This window comes from Hirundo rustica, chromosome 17, assembly GCF_015227805.2.
Source record: "Hirundo rustica isolate bHirRus1 chromosome 17, bHirRus1.pri.v3, whole genome shotgun sequence".
Lineage (NCBI taxonomy): Eukaryota > Metazoa > Chordata > Aves > Passeriformes > Hirundinidae > Hirundo > Hirundo rustica.
In genome coordinates, this window is record NC_053466.1 from 2,295,903 (window position 1) to 2,319,238 (window position 23,336).

The 23,336-nt window shown below is 47.8% G+C and overlaps 1 protein-coding gene across 3 annotated transcripts; it reads left to right on the forward strand.

The window, feature by feature from the left end:
* Positions 1 to 1,905: 1,905 nt before the first annotated feature.
* Positions 1,906 to 22,772, forward strand: RILPL1 (Rab interacting lysosomal protein like 1). 3 transcript variants are annotated; one of them, XM_040080769.2, is made up of 8 exons: positions 1,970 to 2,344; positions 5,586 to 5,736; positions 9,607 to 9,725; positions 10,678 to 10,905; positions 13,522 to 13,694; positions 14,211 to 14,303; positions 17,415 to 17,502; positions 19,806 to 22,772. In XM_040080769.2, exons 1-8 carry the CDS (start codon positions 2,045 to 2,047, stop codon positions 19,809 to 19,811), a joined length of 1,158 nt encoding a protein of 385 aa, XP_039936703.1. In that variant the 5' UTR covers positions 1,970 to 2,044; the 3' UTR covers positions 19,812 to 22,772. The 3 variants fall into 3 exon arrangements, with proteins under 3 accessions (XP_039936702.1, XP_039936703.1, XP_039936704.1); XM_040080770.2 differs by lacking the exon at positions 17,415 to 17,502 and adding an exon at positions 16,529 to 16,602 and having other exon boundaries at positions 19,806 to 19,944; XM_040080768.1 differs by lacking the exon at positions 17,415 to 17,502 and having other exon boundaries at positions 1,906 to 2,344.
* Positions 22,773 to 23,336: the final 564 nt, after the last annotated feature.

Consider the following 23,336-nt stretch of genomic DNA (forward strand, 5'->3'; position numbering starts at 1 on the left):
GCTCTCTCCCTCCAGCCCCAGGTGCGAGGCAGCAGAGCTGCTGTGTCAGTGCAGGCACAGGGTGTGGACAAAATTCTGCAAGACAAGCTGAGCCTGAGGAGCTGCAGGTCACGTACGTGGCTGGATAAGAGAATTTTCCTGCCAAAACATTTTCTGTGAGTTTGGATCAGGCCAGCATCGAAGCTACTGCTTCCCATACCATAAACTGTGCTGGTTTTTCACCTTTCTCAGTTGTAGTTTTAGTCTTTCCACACGTATTCCCTACATTGCTATATTTTACCCACACTTGAATAGAACAATGAGAACTCGCGTAATACCAAATTTTTGTGGCAAAAACTCTTTTTCTCATGTCTAACTTGGGCAAAAAGATGATTTCACAGCATAGCTGCTCCCCTGGGGTACTGCAGTGTTCTCCAAACATTCTGCTCAGGCTGCTTCTCCTCCTTGTGTGTTCATAAGCACCTTTGCCAGGAAAGGATGACTACACCATTATTCATCCTCCTGCTCTCCCTGCAGCTTTGTGCAATATCCTGTTCAACTTTGGGAATAAGTTTCATGAAGGATATATAGATATATTTTCACTGGGTTATTGCTCTAACTTAAGCAATTGATTGCCAAGCTCAGGTATTTGGGGACTGATTGCTCCCCTCCTGGCTGCCCTGGTACCCACCGGCAGCGCTCGAGGAAGATCAATGTTTTGTACCTTGTGGCAGGACGAGTTCGTGACAGAATTGCGTGAAAAAGCCGGTCTGGGTGTCACGGTGTTACATTTCTGGGTGTTATAGTGTTACATTTCTCACCATTCATCCCTCCCTCCACCTGCACTGGCATTTTGCATCTGCCAAAAGTAGATCATTAGTGCTGTGTTCACAACATGCAGCACATGTCAAGTCATTCCAGGCTTGGCTTTTGCAGCCCCACTGCTATTTCTCCTGACTGGTTCCAGTGTTTGATATTATTCATCATATCCTTTCCAAAATAAATTGCATCCTTCCTTCTTTGCATACAGCAAATGGCAGACCGTAACCTAGAATTATTTCCAGACACATTTAACTTATCTGTAGAGACTCATCTGGAGCATCTTTTCCTAAACCCTATGGAAGTAAGAACATCCAAACTTTCACAGTCGCACCTGAAAACAAAAATACTGAAAAACCTGACCACAAAACAAAACATTTTGGTTTCATTTAAATTCCTCTGTAAGTGGATCCATGCCAGCAAGCTGCTTGTATGTGTAAAATCTCCACTGATCCTCTCAGATCGCTCAGATTCTTTCTGTGCTGTTGTAGAGAAGAGCCCAAACCCCTAATGCTGATGTGCAGCTGCTGTGTGCGAGCCCCTTGCTGCGCTGCGGGACGGCTTCTTCACCCCGTTCCGTGTGCCTGCATTCATCCGTCAGCCTCCGTCCTCCGGGGGAGCAGGGGAACATCACCCCCCTCCCATCCCGCTCCGGGCGGGTCAGCTCTGGACACCGCTCGCTGTTTGGGTCCCAGGACACCCCTGCCCCTGCTGCGAGCCCACTGCAGCGCTGGGCGTTGTCTGCGCGGGACCCGAACGCGGGCGGGTTCCAGCTCCGTCCCTTCAACCTGGCGGCTCTCCTCCTCGCAGGAGGGGATGTCCAGCGAGCCCTCCCGCCGACGCTCCGCACGAGCACCGAGCGAAGAGCTCCCCGCGCTTGGCCGAGCTCCTCTCCCCACAAGCGAAGCCCCGAGGAGCGGCGACTCCCACCGCGGCTCCTCCGGGAGGGGACGGCCCCGGGAAGCCGGGGGGTTCGGGGAGCGCGGGCATGCGTGGGGCCGCCCCCGGCCCGCCCAGCGCCGGGCATTGGCCGCGGGCGGCGGGGCGGTGGTGGCGGGGACGCCGCGCCCGCCTCCCGCCGCCGCTCCCCCAGCGCCGCCCGGCCAAGTTTAAACACCCCCGGCCCGGAGTTCGCGGGAGTTGCCGGGGGCCGCGGCCCGGGGGAGCGGGAGCGGCTGCGGGGGGACAGCCCCGCCCGGAGCGCTGCCGCCGCCGCCTATGCGGGCGCCGCGGGGCCGGGAGAGCCATGGACGGCGGCGGCGGCGGGGCGCCGCCCGCCCTGGAGAAGAACGCGGCGGAGCTGACGGTGATGGACGTGTACGACATCGCCTCGGCCGTGGGGCAGGAGTTTGAGAGGGTGATCGATCAGCACGGCTGCGAGGCCATCGCCCGCCTCATGCCCAAGGTGGTGCGGGTGCTGGAGATCCTGGAGGTGCTGGTGAGCCGCAACCACATCAACCCCGAGATGGAAGAGCTGCGCCTGGAGCTCGACCGCCTGCGCCTGGAGAGGATGGACCGCATCGAGAAGGAGAGGAAGCACCAGAAGGTGCGGGCGGGGAGCGGGGGGACGCGGCGGGGCAGGGCTGCCCCCGCCTGCCGCAGCCGCTCTGGGGGAAGCCGGGCTCCGGCCCCCGCCGCCGCCGGGAAAACAAAGAGCGGGGCCGGGATGCCGCGGGGCCGGGATGCCGCGGGGCCGCGGGAGCGGGCGGGGTACGCGTGCGGTACAGCCCGGGCGGGCTCACGGGCTCTGCGTGATGCTGCCTTAGCATCGCTGAGGCTTTGGGCGTGTTGTTGTTTTTTGTTTCCTTCCCTGCTGGAAGTTTCCTCCCTCCTTCCCTTTCTCCACCCCTTCCCTAGTCACTGCGTTTCCTTCCCCTGTGTCTCCCCGATTAGGACTCTGCTCCATCCCCTCTCCTGACGAGAGGATGGTGCTGCTTCCTGCTAGGCCAGGAAAGGTCACTGACAAGAATACACTTTCCTCTCCGGAGCTGGGAATGATTTAGCAGTCTCGTTTTCCTGGCACGGAGTTCGGGTTAGGCAAGTGATAGGAGAGAGACGGAGAACCGAGTGATTTCAGAGCAGAGTTAGAGCTGAAGATTAGGGAAGGGCGCTCTGCCAGATCGCTGCCCCATCCTCTGATGGCAGGGTGTCCCTTGGCTCGTTCTGAGGTGATCATAGCGTTCCCTGACCCCACTCCCACTAAAGCCCAAGGCAGAGAGCACTGCCCTTACCCTGTTAGCCTCCTACGGCAGGACAGCTCCAGTTACTGCAGTAAAAGTGGCAGATCCGCTCTTTAAACCATCCAGATGAATGATATAACAAATGGTTCTTCTGGTAAATGACTGTGCTAACTCATCACTGGTGCCTCGTGCCGTTCCTGATTCCACACACAGAATCAGGACAAACAGGAGACGGGATTCTGGACGAGAGACTCCCAAACTTCAAGATTTGGCCTAACTGGGTAAATCCCAGTTTCATGAGTCAGCTAAAGGACTTTTCCCTAGCATATGGGAAGTCCAGAATAAACCCTGGAATATTTTGCAGAGGAAGTCTCAGGGCAATGTCTCTGAAAAGGAAGATAAAAGAGCTATAATGTACAAAGCCTCGATAAGTCTCAAGAGCATGAAAAAAGAAAGTGTAGAGAATAGATACAAATATGCTGGATATTTACCAAAGGCTGCGGGTGAAGTGGATACTGAACTGACCCAGCGTCATTGTACAAGTTGTTCTGTGTAGATATTTCTGAAGTTCTTATAAGTGTTAAAAAGTTTCCTAAACGTGTCAGCTGATCTCGCTGCCAGTCAACCACCTCTGCTCTGCTCTGCTCTGTCAGCTTCTCTGAGGGTCATGAAGTGGCTCAGGGAGTGGCTGAACAATTTACTTCTGACTAAACAGATTTTAACAGGGAAATAAACTGCATGATAACATACCTTTTATATTTTTTTTAATCAAGCTGGTTCCCAGTGCACCTATGGAACTGTGGTCTCACATCTCTCTTTCAGTGTGAGGGTTTGAAGACTCTTTCACAGGACAGGTGCTGATAAGCAGAAAAAATCAGATTCTGAGAAATAGTTTTTGACCTCAAAGCCTCCAAAAAACCACCTGGAAAAGCTTTTAGTGGTCCTTGCAAGCATCAGTTTATGAGATTTCAGCACTTAAGCTTTATGTGTGGCTCTGTTTTGTGTGTAAACCTGGCTCAGCACGAGCTGGCTGGCACTGCCTGGCCCGTGGATGTGCCTCCCCTGTCCGGTACTTCCATTAATGAGGATTCAGAAGTTAATTTCTGCTCCAGTTCATGGGGCTCTTCAACAGCAATAAATGACAAAGTCTGCCTAGGCAAACCTTAGGATGGTTGTGTGTTTACAGTGCAGCCACATAAAAGTGATGTAAGTTTAGGTTGTTTGGGGGTTTGTGTGCGTTCTATTTTGGTTTTATCAATATGCTTGTAAGTGATGAATGTGCTGCTTTATTGCTAAAATAGGTCACTGCGTTATTTCAGCTACAGAGTTGTAACAGGCAGCATCCCTGTAAATAGTCCAGGTTTTTGGAAACTTCAGTTCCATTACAGATTTACTTTTCTCTCAAGATAAAGAGTTTCAAATAAAATAGGTGATTAATGGCATTTTCTTTCCTTTTTAATAGTTAAGTCTGTGTAGCTTACCACACCTTTGCTATTTATTATTCTTTGCCGCATAACGTTTTCTGCAACACTTTTAGCAGCAATACAGTAATAAATGCTGGAATAAAATGGCATTTGGACCCAAAAGTCACCAGGAACATGACTCCCCATTATCAGAGCATACATTCAAAGCAGAGAGCTATCCTTTAATCTCTCAGCAGAGCTTATTTTAGCCTCGAGCTGTGCTTGGCTGGGTTGTTTTCTGAATGTGTTTTGTTGTTAGGTAGGAAAGGAGCATGTGGATGGATGTGAAAGTCAGCAGTGACTCAGCCTGGCTCCAGGGATTTGCATGCAGCTTTTTGTTTGGAGAACATAAGTGAAAATGGAGCAGGGAATGCCCCCCACTGCAGAAGTGAGATATACAGAGAAGCTGTTGGAGCAAGCAGAACTCTAAATACAACTGTTTTCCTTAAGGGCTTCTTACTTTTTGTCCCGATTTGACCTTCCTGAGGATTGGTGACAGCTGCTCTTGACACAGTGTCCCGATAAATGGGAGCTGTTTTGACTGGCCTGGCTGCTGCTCCCACCGACACCAGTCAGGACATTCCAAGAGAACAATTTACACAGGGAGCAGCACGCTTTGGGCTTGTGCTCACCGTGTGCTGCGCCGGATCACACACTCATCAATTTACACTTGTGTTTCATAACAGGGATTTAGAGCTGGCTGTTCTGTCAGAAGGAGCACGTCCACCCCTGAGCTCCTGGCTGTGGGATGGTTTGGGGGCTCTCTGACAGCTTTGCTTGCTGGGCTGCAGGAGGCAATTTGGTGTTTGGTTATTTGTCTAACACAGCAGCCTCCTTAATCCGCTCCTCCCATCAAAGCAAGGCATAAGGAGCCGTCCTTTGGGTAAAATGTCAAAAATGTTTGCATTGGGAATGATCCCCTCAGGGATCTACATTCAGCATTTAGCAAAGGGGACTGTGGTGGCTGATTTCTTGGTGGTGGCAGTAGAAAAGCAGATGTCATCTAAGAAACTCAAAGTACTCTCATTTAATAGTTTTCCAGAAGAATTTGTAGGATCGTTACTGGTTTGATCTGTAAATTGTCCAGTCAAAGACTCTTAAAGTGTTTTAAAATATAAATGCGTTGTCCTGATCTACCCTATAGGAATTAGAACTGGTGGAGGATGTCTGGAGAGGGGAAGCACAGGATCTTCTCACCCAAATTGCACAGCTGCAGGAGGAGAATAAACAACTGATGACAAACTTGTCTCACAAAGACATTAATTTCACAGAAGAGGAATTTCAGAAGCACGAAGGCAAGTTTGCTACTTCAAATTCAGTCCTTGCTTTGTGACAAAAAGCAGTATTTTATCAAAATACTTTGACTGGATATTCTGCTGTGGTTTTCCCTGTAGATTAACTCAGATCTGGGTTTTGAAGGCTTGTTTATTTTTTTTACCTAAATAGAAAATCTCTGAATACATGATGACACTGAAGACATGATAAGAGATGGAGGGACAAGGGAAAGAAAACCAAATTTTTGTTTGGCTGAGAAGCATCTCTGGAAGTAAAGTCTAGATTTCACCTTTTGGTCTATCACTTGTTTGTGTTCTCATTATGCAAAAAACATTCCTAAGCCCTCCGTATGTTTTTTAATACAAACAGAGTGTTTATTTCACACATAATGCACAAAGCCAAGGGCAGCTGTTGATGTGTCAGGATAACTGTTTGTAAAGTAGCACATCAAGATTTCTTTGTCGAAATGGTATCAGTCCCCCATGTGGAGATATTCCAGGAGAATACCATGATATTCTCCTAGAAGAGGAGACACTGGTTTTACTTGATTTACCTGCCTTTTTTTGAGACTTATAGCCAACTTAGAATAAGTCAGAAGATTTATAATCCAGGGAGGGATGAATCCTAAAGAGCTGGAACAACCCATTTGTGGGCATTCTTGAGGCAGAATGAAGTTCAGGACATACCTGCAAGCACAGAGAAATCTCACTGCAGCAGCTGAAAGAGCTGCCAGCCTCAGCTCCGAGCCACAGCTCAGGCAGCAGCTCTTTCCCAGGAGCAGAGGAGGGGATGCCCGTTTGCTCCACCTTTCCCAGCACGGAATTTGAGGTTGTGAGATCCCAAGTCCATTTCCCCATGTCCTGAGTGGAGCGTGCAGGGTGACTGAGCCGTCTGAAAGCACAGCACACAGCTGAGCCGTCACAGCTCTCCAGGGACATGAGGAATGAAGGGATATCCTTTGCCAGGCTCCAGGGGCTGGGATTAAATGGAGGCTTGCTGGGGGTGGATGAAACTCTGTCCAACACTGTGGAAGTTGCACTCGCTCTCTCCCCGAGGCTCAGTGCTGCTCACTTACACTGGGGAAGAGTATCATGAAACCTTCAAAAAGTAAAAATTGTTAAACCTCTCAAGATGCTTTTTAAAACAAATGCAATGATTTCAATTTAGGAGTCAATTAGTGGCAAAGAAGTAGCTCAACATCAGGCTGACAAACTCCATGCAAAATTCAGAATGGCAGCAATGAGTCATGGACCATGAAGAGTGACATTGTGTTATAAAGAACCAGCTTCCCCTTTCTTTTCTTTTCCTTTTTTTTTTTTTCTTTTTTTTTCTTTTTTTCCTTCCAGTGGCTATCTAGCTCACTGCAGCTCATGTGCTTGCATTTAAATATAGCCATACTCTTCACATCCAGCCAGCCAAGCAAATGCCAGACGTGCTTTTCTTGTTATTTTTACTGTGTCTACCCATGTATGACAACACAAACAAAACCCATAAGCCCATTCCAGAGTTTAGATTCTGAGATCACTGGTATTCTTTGGCCAAAATACTTAGTTCAAGTAAAATCTTTAATTTATATCAACCCCATTTAATTATTGGGATCAATTAACGCAAACCTGACTGTTTTTCTTTTAGGACGTATTTGTCATTAATGAGCAGGGATAGATTTGTTCCAAGTGACTCGTTTGGGTAGTGGCAGAAAGCAGTTCTGCTGCTCTGTGCTTTGGTGTGATGTGGAGTCCCGAGAGGCAGGATTTCAAGCTCAGGACTGTGTTAGCTGCAGTAATTCTGAGCAGGCTCCAGTCTGAGCGTGGTTTAGCGCTGGGATCACATCCCCTCAGCGCTGGCCCCGGGGATCAGCAGCTCACTCCTCTCACCCGCCACTGTGTTCTTTTACACAGGCAGCAGAGCCCCCTGGTTTGGGTGTGCAGGACCTTGAGAGTCAGTGCTGCCAATTAATTCTCAGAGCCTCACTTGAGCGTGATGAAGTGTTCGTGGGAGAGGCAGAGGCAGCTCCGTGCAAACAGGAGTGATCTGAGCAGAGCAAGGCTCCTGTGAAAGGACCTGTGGCAGAACACAAACCACAGGGAGGGGTTAAAGATGAGCCTGTAACACCCATGAAAGCGACTCCTCTGATTGGAATATCCCAGGAAAACGCCACATGCAAACTTGTCCCGAGTGTGTCAAACAGGACGAGCAGGCTGCTGTGCCACCGCAGGGAGCTGCTGCCTGAGCCTGCCTGTGCTCAGGGACGGGCAGCAGCATGGCAGGATGTGTGACCCCCCTGTGCTGCAGGACCTCCAGCTCCCTTCAAAAGGGGCCTGGAACTTGTCCTGAGTGTTTAGGGAATGCTGCAGTGCCACAGGTTCTGCCTGGCACTTGGCCTGTAGTGGTAGATGTTGTATGGACACAGCACTGAACAGATCACTAAACATAAAGAATGTTCCATTTTTTTTTTTTCCCAGTTCCTTTCCTTTCTTTTTTTTGGTGTCCCCCCGCTCCAGCTGTGTTCCTTTCTCTTGCTGGAACAAGGCCAGGATCACAGCAACCCACAGGAAGCTGCTCATAGGATGTGCCTGGGGAAGCTGGCTGGGTGTGCCATTTAAGATCTTGCAGTTATTAGAATTTGAATCATTTAGAGAATCAATTATTTTACATTTAGGGCACTTAGTGATTTCCCTCTTCTCTTTCCCAGTGCCTGAGGAAATAGAAGGAGATGTGACTTTCACAAAACTCCCCACCTTTACTTCCCCCCACCTTCCTGAAATAAAAATTGTGGCGATCGGTGCACACAATTGAAGCCTTTTAGGTTCACCAAATGTTAGCAAGAAAAATGAGCACGGTGGGAGGAAAAGTAGTCAGCACTGAATGGTGTTTTTTCTTTAAATAGCTCCTGCTATCTGGAGATCTCAAAGCACCTCACAAGTACTAATGGATACAGCTGCCTTCACTAGCACTACCTCCTTCTGGGTGAAACCACCACTCTAAAGTTTCACTGCAGTCCCTCTAGTTCAAGGCAAAGTTTTGGATTCTTTTGGTTTTAAATACAGCTGATGTTTCAGGCCCCAGCCCTGAGATTGGCTGCAGTGAGTGGATCCAGGAACCTGAGTGAGGTTTGTGGGTGCAGAGAAGTACCAGACCTGTGTTGTGATAGAGGAACGTGGATCTCTTGGAACAGTTAAGCAGCAGTTTGTGTTTGTGACACTTGTTCTCCCTCCTGGGTATGAGCTGGTACCACAGCAAAGAATTAAAATTAACCCAGAGCAGCATAGAGTTGATAAGAACCAGGGTCCAGAAATAGAGCAGGCAAATGTACCACAGAATTAAAAGGGAGGAGAACGTAACACTAGAATGTGAACACCGTGTCACTGACAGTTCTTTTCTGGGGTTTGACAGGAACCAAATTCCTGGCCAGCCATGAGCACCAGTCCTCAGTCTAGTTCAGTGCTCCTCAGCTGGTTTGATCCAGATGCAATCCACAACAGTTGTTTACATCTCACTGAAGATCCAGACCATCTTTTTTACAATTTTCACAAGGCCTCGGTCAGCTGATCCCGGAGATAATCACACAGATAACCAAGCTCCCTGGGGCACGGTGTGAACATTGATGTAAAACCACTAAGGCAGCAAGATGCAGCAGTGTCAGTCACTGTTATAAATGTTTCTGAGGACTGTCAGTTCATTTTTTAAGGAGTCCCTGTGCAGTGGCTTTATGGAGTGGATTCTGTCATCCCTGTTCTCTGTTAACCTTGAAGCAACCTCTAAAGCATTTCTGTAATTCTACCAGCAGGCAACTTCCAGAGTCTACTTAAATATTTCTCACTGTTATTGTTCTCAGCCTCAGCAGCTCCTGACTGTCCTTAGTTTGTGTTCTGTGTTCTTTTTTTAACCAGGGATGTCAGAGAGAGAGCGGCAAGTCATGAAGAAGCTGAAGGAAGTGGTGGATAAACAGAGGGATGAAATCAGGGCAAAGGACCGGGAACTCGGACTTAAAAATGAGGATGTAGAGGCTGTAAGTGGCTCTTGGTCTTTCTATTTCTCTTCCTTCTCACCCACACTTCCATAGGTTTTGAGTTTGAAGTTAGTACAGAAAGTGTAAGCACTGCTGCATTAATGGTCCTGCAGCTGAAGTGTCAGCAGAGCTGTGGAGTGTCCGGAATGGTCAGGCTGCAGGGCAGTCCCACCCCAGGGATGCAGAGGGGATCAGCTCTGCATGAGCAGGGCTCTGCTCAGCCCAGGCCAGCCCTGCCAGCTGCTCACGTGAGTCACAGACTCCACTGTGACTCCGGGCAGGACGTGAGATGTGGCACTTTCTGTGGAATGACCTCCTTACCCGTATTTTGCTTCCCATTCCTCAGGCTGTCTCGTGACCTCAGGCCGTGGGACTTTGCTGGTGCTAGTGAGGCCAGGCCTAGGGGATCTCTGCTCTGCCCAAGTGCCTCTGGCAGGTGCTGCAGCCTTCGGAGCTGGGGCTGTCCTCACATTTGGAGCTGGGGCTGTCCTCACATTTGGAGCTGGGGCTGTCCTCACATTTGGAGCTGGGGCTGTCCTCACACCCAGCAGGTCACATCCTGCCTCAGCAGAGAGCCTTGGAGCTCAAAGCAAAGTACTTATAAACTGAACACAAAGGATTCCTCTGGCTTGTCTTTCTTCTCCCCTTAGTTAAGATTTGATTCAGAATCCCCAAAGCCACCCTATCCTTGAGCTAATATCAGAATTGATGGATTTGCTTTCCTCTGAAAAACTCCCCGTGCTAGGGGAATTTACGCTGGAAATCAATTAAATTTGGGTGACTGAAATTGTAGTATATAATTAGATACTAGAAAAACTAATCTGAGGGGGAGGAGGAGGGGGGACAATTTTTCTGATTAAATGCAACGCACTACTTTAAGATGATGTTTGGGACCGGGCCATCGTGGCTCGTGGCTGAATGGGCACTGAGCTCTTGCACGGATGTTTTGCAGCTTCAGCAGCAGCAGAACAGGTTAATGAAAATTAACCACGACCTGCGGCACCGGATCACGGTGGTTGAGGCCCAGGGGAAGGCGCTGATCGAGCAGAAGGTGGAGTTGGAGGCGTACCTGCAAACCAAGGAGCAGGAGATGGGGAGCCTGCGAGCAGAGCTGGGGAAGCTCAGAGAAAAGCTGCAGGGTGAGGACAGGCAGGCCAGCCAAAATGGGGAGGAAGTCAAGGTAAGAGGCACTTGGAATCACTTCTTAAACAGCCTTTTAAAAAGCTTTGGACTTCATACCAAGTTTCATTCATCACTTCACACCTCTTTGCCTTTTGGCAGGGCTGTGTTTGCTTCATTTTCTTTGTACACACCTACCCCTTCCCCCAAAGGAAAACAAACCAATTCCTTGGAGAGTCTGAGTTTTCTAAAGACAAGCAGCCAACAGTAGCTTGAGCTTTGCCAGATCTGCAAACATTCAAGGCCAGATGGGTGCCAGGGGTACACGGGGGCGATGGTGGCCGATGAACCACAGTGGAACAGAAACTGTGCCAGGAGCAGTCCCAGAGTCAGGGCAGAGCTCTGCTCCCTGCAGTGCTTATGGCACTTTGGGTCAGTCGGGACTAAGCTGGTTAAGTGCTACCAAATCAACATATTAATATTTCAAGGCACTTTTTAGAGGAACCAACTTTGGCCTTATTTCTGCATTTGCTTCCTATTAGAATTTGTGCAGTGAAGTGTTGTGAGCACAGATGTTTGTGAAAAGCAAATGTTCCCGCTGGCAGAGCCAGGTTCTTGCAGAACAGGCAAAGTGACAGTCTGCAAATGGAGCTGGGCTGAGATCAGAGCAGCAGGAATGCAAACTTGAGGGGAGCTTCCTGAGAAAAAGATGAACTGATCTGTTGATCCCTTAGTCCTCTTTATGGTTCCTAGTATTTTCCTTTGTGTCTCTGATTTTACTTTTTTATTCCTGAAGCAAATGCACTGCATTTCCCTCTCTAATGCTGCTCTCAGCAGAGTGGGAAATGCAGTAAGGGCTGTCCTGATATTTAAGAACTCAGAGGAGCTCTGTCACACAGAGCTCTTCAGCTCGATGCATTGGTAAGAGCTCCGTGGTGTAAATGCCAACAGACTGCAGCAGAGAGTGAAACAGCCAGTGAAACATCCATTTCACTGGCAACAGGCAGGAATACACATCAAAAAGCAGAGACAAGTGCTGATGGGGTACCTTGATCCCCTGGGAATGTGACAGCCAGTGTTGTGTTAACGTGTCGCTGCTGAGTTGGGGAAGCACTGTATTAATAATGAAAAGGATTATTTCATTGCTGTTAATTCAGCCAGGACACCCAGCTTTGTAAGTGGGGCTGGGGAGCCCAGGCCTGGAGCCAGCAGGAGTGAAAGTGTCCTCAGTGTCTGCAGAGAAAGGAAGCATTCTTCACCTCTCTCCACCTCATCAGTTCCATGGCAATGGTGCCTCTTCTAATTAGAGCCGTTCCTGCTCCCTCTGCCAGGACACTGCTGACACAGGAATTGCAGTAGCAAGCAGAAAGCGGGAATAGCTGCATGTCCAGGATGGACGTTGCTTGTTGGCCTCAGTCAAGGACATCTGCACTGGGTACAGGCTGCTCAGTCTTTGCTGATTGGAGTCAAAACTAGCAAAAATAGCTTCTTTGGGCAGAGATGTGGGGCAAATATACAACCAAGAGAAGAGACACCAGCTCAGACACGTATCTAGGGGGTGAAGAGGAGGAAAAGTGTTTGGGCAATTTCCTTTGAACTTCTCGTTAGGCTGCATCAATCTGTATTCCAAAGGAAGGTGTTTGGATGAAAAGGGTGATCAAACAGTGCCCAAGTGAGCATTGCTCTGCTGCCTCATCCCTGCAGGACAGGCACTGAAATTCACCTGGAATTCACCTTGCACCAGCCTTAGCCAAGTTCAGCCTGAATCCATGGATCAGTTATTGCAAAACCATTTCACAAACGCAGGAGCTAAGAAGAGGGTAGGGTCAGGATTACAAAAAATGGACTGTGTAGGAATTTCACTACTCAACTCCTCAGATTTCCATCCTGTATCCCAGCAAGCTGTCACTGCCACACAGGAGCTCTCAGACTCTGATCTCTGCACCCTCCCAGGAGGGCGAGTGGCTGACCTGGCTGCTGACAGCTCTGATTTCATGTGCTGGCTTCTCTCAGCCTTTGCAAAAAAAAAAACATTTCAAATGGATTTTGCTACATTTCAGATGTATTTTCCTGGAACAGAGTGTCCTGTGTTTATTTGTGTTGTTATAAATCCTGCAGATCTCTTAAGGCTTGGAGCTGCTTCTCAGAATCTCAAAGTACCCTTCCCAGAACCTTGTGGTTTTTCATCATTTCTGTGCAGCCACTCAGTGGAACAACAGCACAGGAAGCAGCCCCACAGGCCTGGGAATCAAGAATTGTACCTAGAGAGCAAATTCTGCCTTGTTGGGAGCCACAAAAACTCTTTATCTCTTGGGTGGAGATAAAACTCCACCAAGCTTCCAGTGAACTCTTAGAGGAAAAGAAGAGGGAAGGGTAGACGTGTGTAAACACCTCATCTGCAGTCTTCAGATCTGGTGCTAACACCCCTCCTGGGTTTTAATGAAAGCAAAAGGGGAGATAGAAACTGAAATTTCCACTTTGTATGCTCACATTATAAGAAGACACCTCTTTGCGGGAGGAGCTGGAAGGAACTGCATGACCTTTCCAGTGTTTATATTAAAAAATCTGATGTTTGATTTACTCCATTTGTTAAAAGTATGAATTCCTAAAACTGACTTATCAAAAATTGGACATTTGAATTGGACAGTGAATTTGAAGCCCACATTTCACTCCCTAGGCAGAACCAAACAACGATGATTGTCTCTCTGAGTCAGAAAAGATGGCAATGGACTTAAAAGACCCCAATCGCCCAAGATTCACCCTGCAGGAGCTCCGGGATGTCCTTCACGAGAGGAATGAACTGAAATCTAGAGTGTTTTTGCTTCAAGAGGAGCTTTTATATTACAAAAGGTGGGTTCCATCTCCTCTCCTGTTGGATGATTTACTCAGGGGAGCCACAGGGCTGGTGTAGAAACAATAATTGTGCTCTGAAGTTCTGTCCAAGCTCGTGTTTCTGCAAAGGCTTGTGCAGAGGCTGCAAGAACACAGCCTCAGTTTGAACCTGGTGCCTCAAACTTGTCCTTCCCCAACTCCCAGGTCTGCCCTGAATCCTGGAAAGATTAAAAACATTTAATACATTTGAACTTCAAAAATGAGGAGTGGGTCTAAAATGAAAATTCTAGACCTTTTATTCAATCCATTCCTCTTTCCCCTCTCCTTGTCACAATGGGAAGAAAATATTGAACAGAGACCCAGTTCTAGGTGCTGATCCTTGGCTGATAAAAAAATCTTCAATTGATTTTAATGGGTTTTAACAGATCTTTTTGCATTCCTTCATCAACAGCGCTACCTCAGATTGAATTGTAGATCTCAAAGTGCTTCCATGGCTTGGGAGGAGAACATTCATTATCTTTTCTTTCTTTCAAGTGAGGAAATGGAAGAGGAAACTAGATCCCCACAGCCTACCCCCATAATTCAGCCCAAACCCTCAACCCAGCCTGAATCTGGAATCAAACGACTGTAAGTAACATTTTTACTAAGCATACTGGATATAGTCTATAAATACCAAAGGTTTCTTATGCATAGGACAATTTTAATGACTTCAAAAATTCAGATAGCCACATTCCTACTGCATATGAGAGAGACACTGAACGAGCACTTGGCAGATGTCACACAACAGTTTCAGTCCTGGATTATCATTTTCCTATGACCCCACTGTGCCCATTTCCCTGTTGACTGCAGCCTTTAGAGCCTGACTTGCACCATGTGGGCAGCGCAAAAACCTTCTGCTTGCTGAGGAAATTTGCTGCTGAGAGGATGGGCACTTGCTTGGCTAAAGGAACCCCACCTTTTCCTGAAATATCAATGCTGCTGTTGGAACCAAAGCTTACTGCCAGAGATGTCACTTAATTATAAAATCACTGTGTTGGCCAGTCCTTTTCTCTGTTGAAACTCCCTCCTGTACATTTATTTATTCCAAATTAAGTCTTCTAATCTCTTAGCAACTCTTTGGATTTTTGTGAAACCGGAAGCTTCACTTTTTTAACTGCATAACTGATTTTGGAACAGTTGTTTCCATGGAAAGAGCTCTTCCATCCTGTCCCCATGTGCACAGGCAGCCCTGAGAGAGTAAATTCCATAGGAAGATCTGGACTGACCCCAAACACTACAAAGTCAGGAGGGCACTGCTGATTATTTGCAGTAGACTGCAGCTTTCTGCCTGTGCTCAGAGAATCCTTCCTCTCACACGAGCAGAAAATACACTTTGAGTTTGGACTTCAGTTTCCGTTCTGCAGCTGTGATGATGGTGATGATAATACTGTGTCACACAGGGTCTTCACTGTGAAGTTTCTCTTTACCTTTCTTTTAGAGCCTTTTTAAGCTAATTCTGTTGTAGGGAATGGCTGGTTTCAGCTCACAGAGTTTGTGTTGTGCAGCTTCCATATTTGATTTGAAATGCTGCCTTTGATGAAGCAAAGGCAGCATAAAAATGTAAATAGAGGTTGTGAGGTAGAGCTCGTGTTGGTGAGGTATCAGCTTTGACTCTGCCTAAGCTGAAATTGCTCTTTTCAGATGTCATGCTCTGTCCCCGGGTTTCACTCTGCTCTCTCAGCTGTCCTAGTAAATAAGGGAATATAAAGCTGTCTACCTGAGTAGTCTGAAGGACGGTAACAGTTTTCAGGTTTGTCTCATTCTTGCAGCCTGTCTGGATAGGATTTCTCTGGTGGGGTTTTATTTTCCTCCCCTCTCTGTGTGTTGTCAACACTGTATTTGTAGTTGGGCTTTAAAAAGTCAGGAAACGTCACTGCTGGGCAAACCAAAGAAGCCAAGAGCAGCTTCTGTCCTGCCCCAACACCCTCCTGCCCCAGCTGCAGTCCCTGCCTCTGCAGGTGTCTCCAGAGCTCCCTTCTCCCTCTCCAGGCTCCTCCTGCCTGCCTGGGGAACACTGGCACACAAACCCTCCGTACCCAGTGATGTGATGGAAACTTGCAGTGCTGCTCTCTGCATGCACAGTGCCTTTACAGGGGAGAGTGGGGTTGCTTCTCCCTCTCTTTCAGAGTTTTCCTCCTGATTAAACAAAAAGCTGAAGTACAAAAATAGGAGCCCTCTCAAGGGAAGTTTTGTGCTTGCCTGTGCAACGTGCCCTTTTCCCCTTCACCAGGCAGAGTCTGAGGGAATGAGCCATATGGAGGCGTAGCCAGGTGATTCAGTGCTGCAAGTCCATAAAGAAAGGAAAACAGAAACTACAGAAATCAGCATTTTTTCTGGGTTGGCACATTTGGGGCAAACTCTGAGTTCTGATCTCAGACTGACTGACTCGTACATTTGTCTCTCCCACATCACATGACAGAGTTTTAATGAAATAATGTAACCAGGAGGCTTTACTGAGGAAGAAAAATCCGAGGATTAAAAAATGCTCCCTCTGTTTGGAGCAGAAAACACCCTTTTGTTTTCTCCTTAAGACTACGTGCTTGTTTGTCACTGATGTCATGCCTCAAACAGCCAGGAGTTTTCTTCCTATTCTTGCAGTCTACAAAAGCTGGTGTGTCTGTCAGTTCTGCAGCTCAGAACGTGCCACGTTGCATAAAAATAGAAATCCTGGCTGCTGCTAATGATCCAAGGGCGTTTGCCCATTTGTTTTCAATTTTAATCTGAGAACAGCAGTTAGCGAGCTGGGGAGAGCTGCGTTTGGTCACAAGTGAAATGTCTCTCGCGATTTCAACTTCATCTTTAATTGACATTAGTCCACAGTTCAAAAAAATATTTGGCACAAGGGAGAACCTCTGAGGAGAATCCTTAGGCAAACAGAGTGCTGCAGGTACGGCTGGAGGTGTGTGTGGGGCTGGCTGGGCACAGAGCACGGGGCTCTCTCAGCCTCTGCGCTGCATGGATTGTCTAATGCTCGGTGCAAGTGCTGAACCCTCACAAAGAACCCGTCTTGCTGCGAGCCAGCTCCCAAGTGCTCCTGCCAGAGCAGCTGCAAGGTTTCCCAAAAGCATTCAGCTGCCTGCAGTTGGCATCTTTGTGCATGAGAAGTAACCCAGGTTCTTTTGGAACAGACACACAGGCCCTTTAACCACGGAGTTTCTTAGGAGGTTATTTCAAGGGTTGACCCGCAATACCGGTTTTTAACTTGAAAATATCAGCTGTAACCCTTGTGAAATCTTTAACTGTAATGCTGGTCCTCTCTAACCCCGTGCCAATATCCAGTAGTCACAGCAGAGTCCTGTTTTGTATTTCTTAACGTACTCCTTCATCCTTCATTTCATTGTGTCTGTGCCTGTTTGTCTCTTGGAACAAAAACTGCACTCTGCTCTGCATTGCTAGAGGTGGTCACACCTTGACGAAATCCAACCCAGGTTGCAGGCTGCCTCACAACAGGAAAGTGGTATCTTTTAGAAATCCAAAAGCAATTGAAACTGCTACAATAGCTGTTTTTTTCTAAACAAGAGTTGTTCACTGAGGAGAGCTGTCTTGGGTGATGCAGATCCCCCTCTCCCTGTAACGTGTCCTGTGTTGTAATTCAAAGTAACCCCGTGTATCATGTTTGCCTCTTTTCTTTTTAATGGAATGCTTTCTCTTTCCCTTGCTCCAGTCTTACCTCTTCTGTGTCTGTACTTTCCTGACCAGGATCTTTACAGCCATAATGCCCATGGTAGCAGCTGGATTGATTCCAGACGATCCCACATTGCAGCCAATAAGAAGACTTGTGTCCCTTGTAGGAATTTTTTAAGTTGTTTGGTACTGTGCTTTCCTCTTGCATGACCCCGTGTTAACAAGCACTGCTGGTTGCATTCTCCTGGCTGCCAGTGGGATCCCAGAGGATCAAAGTGCCAATCAGAATGACCAGTCAGTGTCAGTACTCATCCCAGTCCTCCATGCTCATCCTTAAACTGACGTTTTATCACCTTTTGCCTTAATGTTGCCATGCTGAACCAGTGATTATTCCTTGGAAAATCGGTGCAATATGCAGTTCTAACCAGCATCTGTTAATTCTGCTTCCTAAGCAAGGCTATTCACAGTTCTCACCAGTGCTTTCTGAGAAACTCGTTCCTAACAATTTGTTACAATCATTAGTTAGAGTTACAGAATGGAGTGGCTGATTTCCACATTAATTTCCACTGTTAATTACAGGCTGTTGCTTTCGTGTCTTTCTATCTATGCCCTGTATATTTTGTCTCTAATTACGTATTTTGGAATGGAGTGTAAACTCTTCATAATCAATTCTGTCATCCAATTCTTGGCTCTCCCTGGAAGAAATCCTGATAATTGTTAATGCAAAGTCTCTTTGCATTAGAACTGCTGCTTTAGTGGCCTTTATATTTACAGCAACGCCAGTTTCCTCTCCACACAGACAGGCTTTTTCCAAACATCCTCCCTGAGAATTTCCTAGCCATAATAACAACTGTCATTGTTTCAGAAGGTATTTAAAAAGCTGAACCCTTTAGAGATTTACGAACTTATTTTTCTCCTGGTCAATTTCCTGATAAAGTGAAAAATTACTGAGCTTTGGCATTTGAAACTGACTGTATAAACACAGCAGTCCTTTGTGTGGGCTCCCAGACAGTAACCCTGAGCAGGCAGGACCAAATGTGCTCTGCAGAAAGGCTCGGTCACTAAACACCTCTTTTATCAGCTGGAGCTGGCTCTGGCCCTGTAAATACACAGTGTATTTGTGTGAACTCATGAGCTCCTCCGATGTACGAGGCTAATTAAGTGCAAAAGACTTATTTCACTATTAAGGCTGCACATTTGAAGCTAGGAAATGCAAAAGTTCAGCTCCTGCTGGCACTGTTATTTATGTGCATTTAACCTGTGTGATGGTTTATTTCCCTTTCTAATCAACAAGTAATTATCCTTAATATTCTCCGTGATTATCATCCAGCCTCCTGTGTATCGAGAGACGTGGAGGGTTGAACTCCCAGGTCTGGGAGGGTTGGGATCGTGGTGCTGAGGGGGATGAAGGGAGAGTGGGAGGAGGGAGAACACTGAGGAAGGCTCAGGGTCAGGTTTGTGTCCTGACCAATGTTCTACCACCCACCAAAGCTGAGGTTATACTGGCACGGTCTCTTACCGTGGAAGCATTTAGCAGTTCCTGTCCTGGATCCCAACCGTGTGACACAATGCAGGCAAAACAATCTTCACCTCCTGAAGCTCACCCAGCACTGAGACCAAAGGGCCCACAGCCAACTCAGTCCTTTGGTAGCTGGAACCACAACTTTTGCATTTCTCAGCCAGCCTAAACACTGCACTAACACCTCTTGTACTGAACCCACAACAAACGTTGAATTTGCCTAATCCAATAACTTCATCCCGTACAAATAAAACGATACTAAGGATTTTTTCCAGCTGTATTTTTTAGCTGTATTAAATGGCTGTTGGTTCATGTACGTCATTATCTTAGAGCACCCAAGCTGTGTGACAGGAAATGACGTGCACACTCGTGTGCATTGGTTTAGAGCCTTCATCCTGCAAACTCTCGTGAACAGAGGTGCATTTATTCATTCACTTTTGCAGGAATCAAGTCTTACGTATCAAAACCTCTACACTGGGAAAAAAATGTGGAGCCTTATTTTCTGATCTTGTGAACTTCCCTGCTGACAACCTTAAAAAAAAAAAAAATCTATTTCTCCTTTGTGGTAAAATATACAGATTTAATGCCAAAGATACCACTTTACTTATGCCAAGAAACTAACCTGGATCGTGTGGCTTCGTTACCTGAGGGCTGGGGAAGGGGGAACCAACATCTAAATGATACCTGCACCTTGTTGAGTCAACAGCATTTAGAGCTTATCTGAAGCTTCCGTAGCCAAACCGCTTGAGACTGCAATGACTCCATCCCTAACAACGTTCTGACTTGCACTCCCATCAGGCCGCTCTGCCTTGATTTTCTGCAGATACAAACAGAGTTTATTGCTCAGGGGTTTGTTGTGCTGTGTATTGGGGTGGGTGTTTGAAGTGCTTTCAGGATGGTAAACACTCTTCTTTCTTCTCCCTCCCTCGCTGCTCCCTTCCTGGAAGGTTTAGTTTCTTCTCCCGTGATAAGAAACGTATGCAGGCGTCACAGAAAAATGTCCAGTTCCAGGAAACTTTTGGAGAATGGTCACATTCAAACAGAGACGACTCCTACATGGAACAAGGACAAGAAGCCCTGCAACACCTGTGACTAAACCCCTGAGGTGTTTGGTTTGCTGCAGTAGATCTCGACAGTCTCGTAACAAGAAGCTTCTGTAAAGCATCGCGGCAGCTCGTCACTTTTACTTGCCTTGCACACCTGGGGGTTATTTCAGACTCTCCAAAAGGGATCCCTCACTGTTCACTTGGTGACTGTTTCCTGCAAACAGGAACCCAAGCTTCGTAGTAACAGTTGCTGATACCCTGGGACATGGAAGCTTCCTAGATGACTTGTTTTGTGCTGAATAACAAGTCTATGATCTTGTTCATGCATTAACTACAGTAACACAAGCTTCTTTAAACCAAAAAAGGACCTGTGCCATTACTAGAAGTTTGTTTGCAGTGTATATCTAGTACGGGGCAAAGACTCTTTTACCCTGTTCGTTAACACTATTGGTTGTTTGCTTTTTATTTCTGTAATAATTTTTTCAAGAGGGATACGACAGCTGGACACCCTTGGTGGCAGCCCAGAGCTCTGCTGTGTCCTGTCAGTGCCGCTGGCATCGGCATCTTGCAGAGTCACCCCTTGGAAATCCACCTGACACAGTGAGAACTGGAGTAGCCTTGAGAGGGACAGTGAGTGTACATTTCCCTTGTGTTTATAGTGCCTAAAGCATGAAGAGCCGGTGGATGAGGTGAGCGTGCCTTGTGTTCTGCAGTATTAATGGAAAACAAATTGCTTACAGGGAGGAATCCTAACTCTTGAATTTTCCCCTTCTTACTAGGGACTTCCTCACAGTGTAGCAGGCAGCTGCTGTAAAGGGATTAGATCTTTCCCACAGCCAGGTTCTTAATTAAGTCACACTTCAGTTTCCTGTCTAGGCAAGACTGCCCAGCTTCAGAGGGAAACGCATCCTCAGCTGACTGACGTGAACTATTTCACTGCCCTAGACATGACCCCAAGCTTTTCTCTTGACTAAACACTACGTGGGCAGAGCAGATGAATTCTGTGTGTGAGGCTGCTCTTCTGGTGGTGGCAGATATCTGGGTAGCCCCTGCTGCAGGACTGAATTCACCAGCAACAGCCCAGCAGCCGACCCCCAGGGCTGGATCTGCTTTGCAGCTGAGCTGGTGACAGCCCAGGCCCAGCGGAGGTTGTCCTTCCAACACTAAAACCCCACAGTGTAGTGCCAGCCTTGTGGATACCCAGTGCCAGTGCACTCCCCACCTCTGCTCCACACACTGCACGAGGGTCCTGACCAGGTGGGAGAGGGTACATGTGAGGACAGGGCTGAGGTGTCCCTGTGGCCTGGGCCGAGGGCTGGGAAGGTCCCTGCTGGAGGCTCCTGCTCGTGGGGAGGATCTCGTGCCAGCAGGGCTGGGGCAGCTTCTGCACGTGCAGCTCGATGCCAGGGGCTGGGAGCTGCTCTTGGCACCACACTCCAGCTGCTCCACCTGCTCTGTAGAGCCTCTTCTCAGGAGTGGCACCATGGACAGGAAATACAGCTCAGGCTGGAGCAAAGCTCCAACTGCTCCAGGTACCGAGTGTAGGAGGAACTCTCAAAGGACTCCAGAGGGATTAGTGCAGGCCAGTTGTTTTTATTACAGGGTGATCCCAGAGTGGATTTTTAATGTGTGTGAGCAGCAAATGGATCTTAGCCTCTCTGTAGTAAAACCTCTCCTTGCAGTGGTGGGCTGTGTGCTGCCCTGCTCCTGGCTGTAACTGCTTCATTCCAACGTGGACATTTGCGTGTTCTAGGTAGGGAAAGTGTTTACTGTGCCCCCCTGGTGTCACTGCAGCTCGGGCACAGGGGACATATGAGGCCTTATATGAGACTGTGACCAGAGTCCAACGTGGGTAGATGCAGTTTTTGCCTGGTTATGTTTTGGTAACATCCTTAAAACTGCAGCACTTCCCCGCTCCTGTGAAAAGCAACTCTTAAATGGGGCGAGTGTCTTAATTTAATGATACTTCAATTGCCAAGATCTGGCTTCACTTCTGTATGAGAAAACAAAAAGTGCAGTACAGTCACACCAGGCTGACCCCATCGAGTCTGTCCTGAGCACAGTTCAGTCGTGTGGCTCATTCAGAAGAGATGCAGTGAGCAGAAACAAAGCCAGAGCGTGGGCCTGAGCAAGCAGATCCCTTTGGAAATCAGCTGAGAGCAATGAGCTGGGATAATGGAACTGCACAGACCCAACCTAAGCCGGTGCAGCACAAAGGAAATCTCCTGGTGCATGTACAACAGAGCCTGGGGCTCTGTCGGGCCAGCACTGCAGCCAAACACCAAACCATGCACGAGGCAGGACAGCCTTCCCCACACCTCTGAAGCCTGCCCCACACCTCTGCAGCCTGCCCCACACCTCTGCAGCCTGCCCCACACCTCTGCAGCCTTCCCCACACCTCTGCAGCCTGCCCCACACCTCTGCAGCCTGCCCCACACCTCTGCAGCCTTCCCTACACCTCTGCAGCCTGCCCCACACCTCTGCAGCCTGCCCCACACCTCTGCAGCCTGCCCCACACCTCTGCAGCCCATTACCTCAACCCCTGGTAGCTCCCCCTGACCTGCTGGCATTAACCACTCGTTCTCATGTTTGCAATGCTGCATTCACACGCTCCAGAAGTGCCGTCGGGAAGGATGGCGCGGAGGGAAGCGTTCGTAAAGATCTGAGGATCTGTCGTGTATCGTTTGTCAATACTCTAGGAAAATCTGCTTTTAGAAAAGGGGCCAGGATGCTGGCAGGTAAGGGGTGTAACAATCCTGCCTGCCAAGTGCAGGATCACTGACATTTTTTGGGTTGGTTGTTTTTTTTTTTTTTTCGTTGTTGGGCAGTAAATAATTTTAACAGTTTAATAAATATTTCTGAAAAGCATGTATTTCTGAAAGATTTTTTTTTTGTGGAAAGTAATACCATCCATTATTGGGGATGCAGCCTACAGATCTGTCTTGTGTACAACTCTCCAGGAAACACAGCCTCAAACCAGACAAGGTTTAGGACAAAGCCATTCCAAGACTGACAAAATACAGTTTAAAACACATTATGTATTTAGGAATGGCTTATGATGACAAAAAACATAACAGAGCCTTCTCTAGAAAGCACTGTAAGCTCCTTAATGGAAGAGGTGTGTCTGTATTTACACATCCTAGCTCTGAAAAAGATGTTTTGCCCTCTGTTTTCCCCAATTCAGCTACAACCAGCAGCAAATCCAGCTTCCAGAATGGATTTAAACCCTGTCTAGAAAGGTGAGGACAGAGTGGGTGCAGCTGCAACCACATTTACCCATGACACCCTTCTTCAGTGACATGGATCCATCAGGAACATGAGGCATTTTCTGAGCTGCTGACTTCCCTGTGGTGCACATTCCTCTGTACAAAGGACTTTCATCCTCCCATGTCACAGTGGATTGGTTCCATGATTCTCTCTCACCTGGCAGAA

Excerpts from the sequence above, each read along its gene's own strand:
- RILPL1 (XM_040080768.1), top strand. The coding sequence starts at position 2,045 with ATGGACGGCGGCGGCGGCGGGGCGCCGCCCGCCCTGGAGAAGAACGCG. Across the intron at positions 2,345-5,585 it reads AGGAGAGGAAGCACCAGAAG|GAATTAGAACTGGTGGAGGA; the intron begins GTGCGGGCGGGG and ends TCTACCCTATAG. Across the intron at positions 14,304-19,805 it reads GAATCTGGAATCAAACGACT|GTTTAGTTTCTTCTCCCGTG; the intron begins GTAAGTAACATT and ends CCTTCCTGGAAG.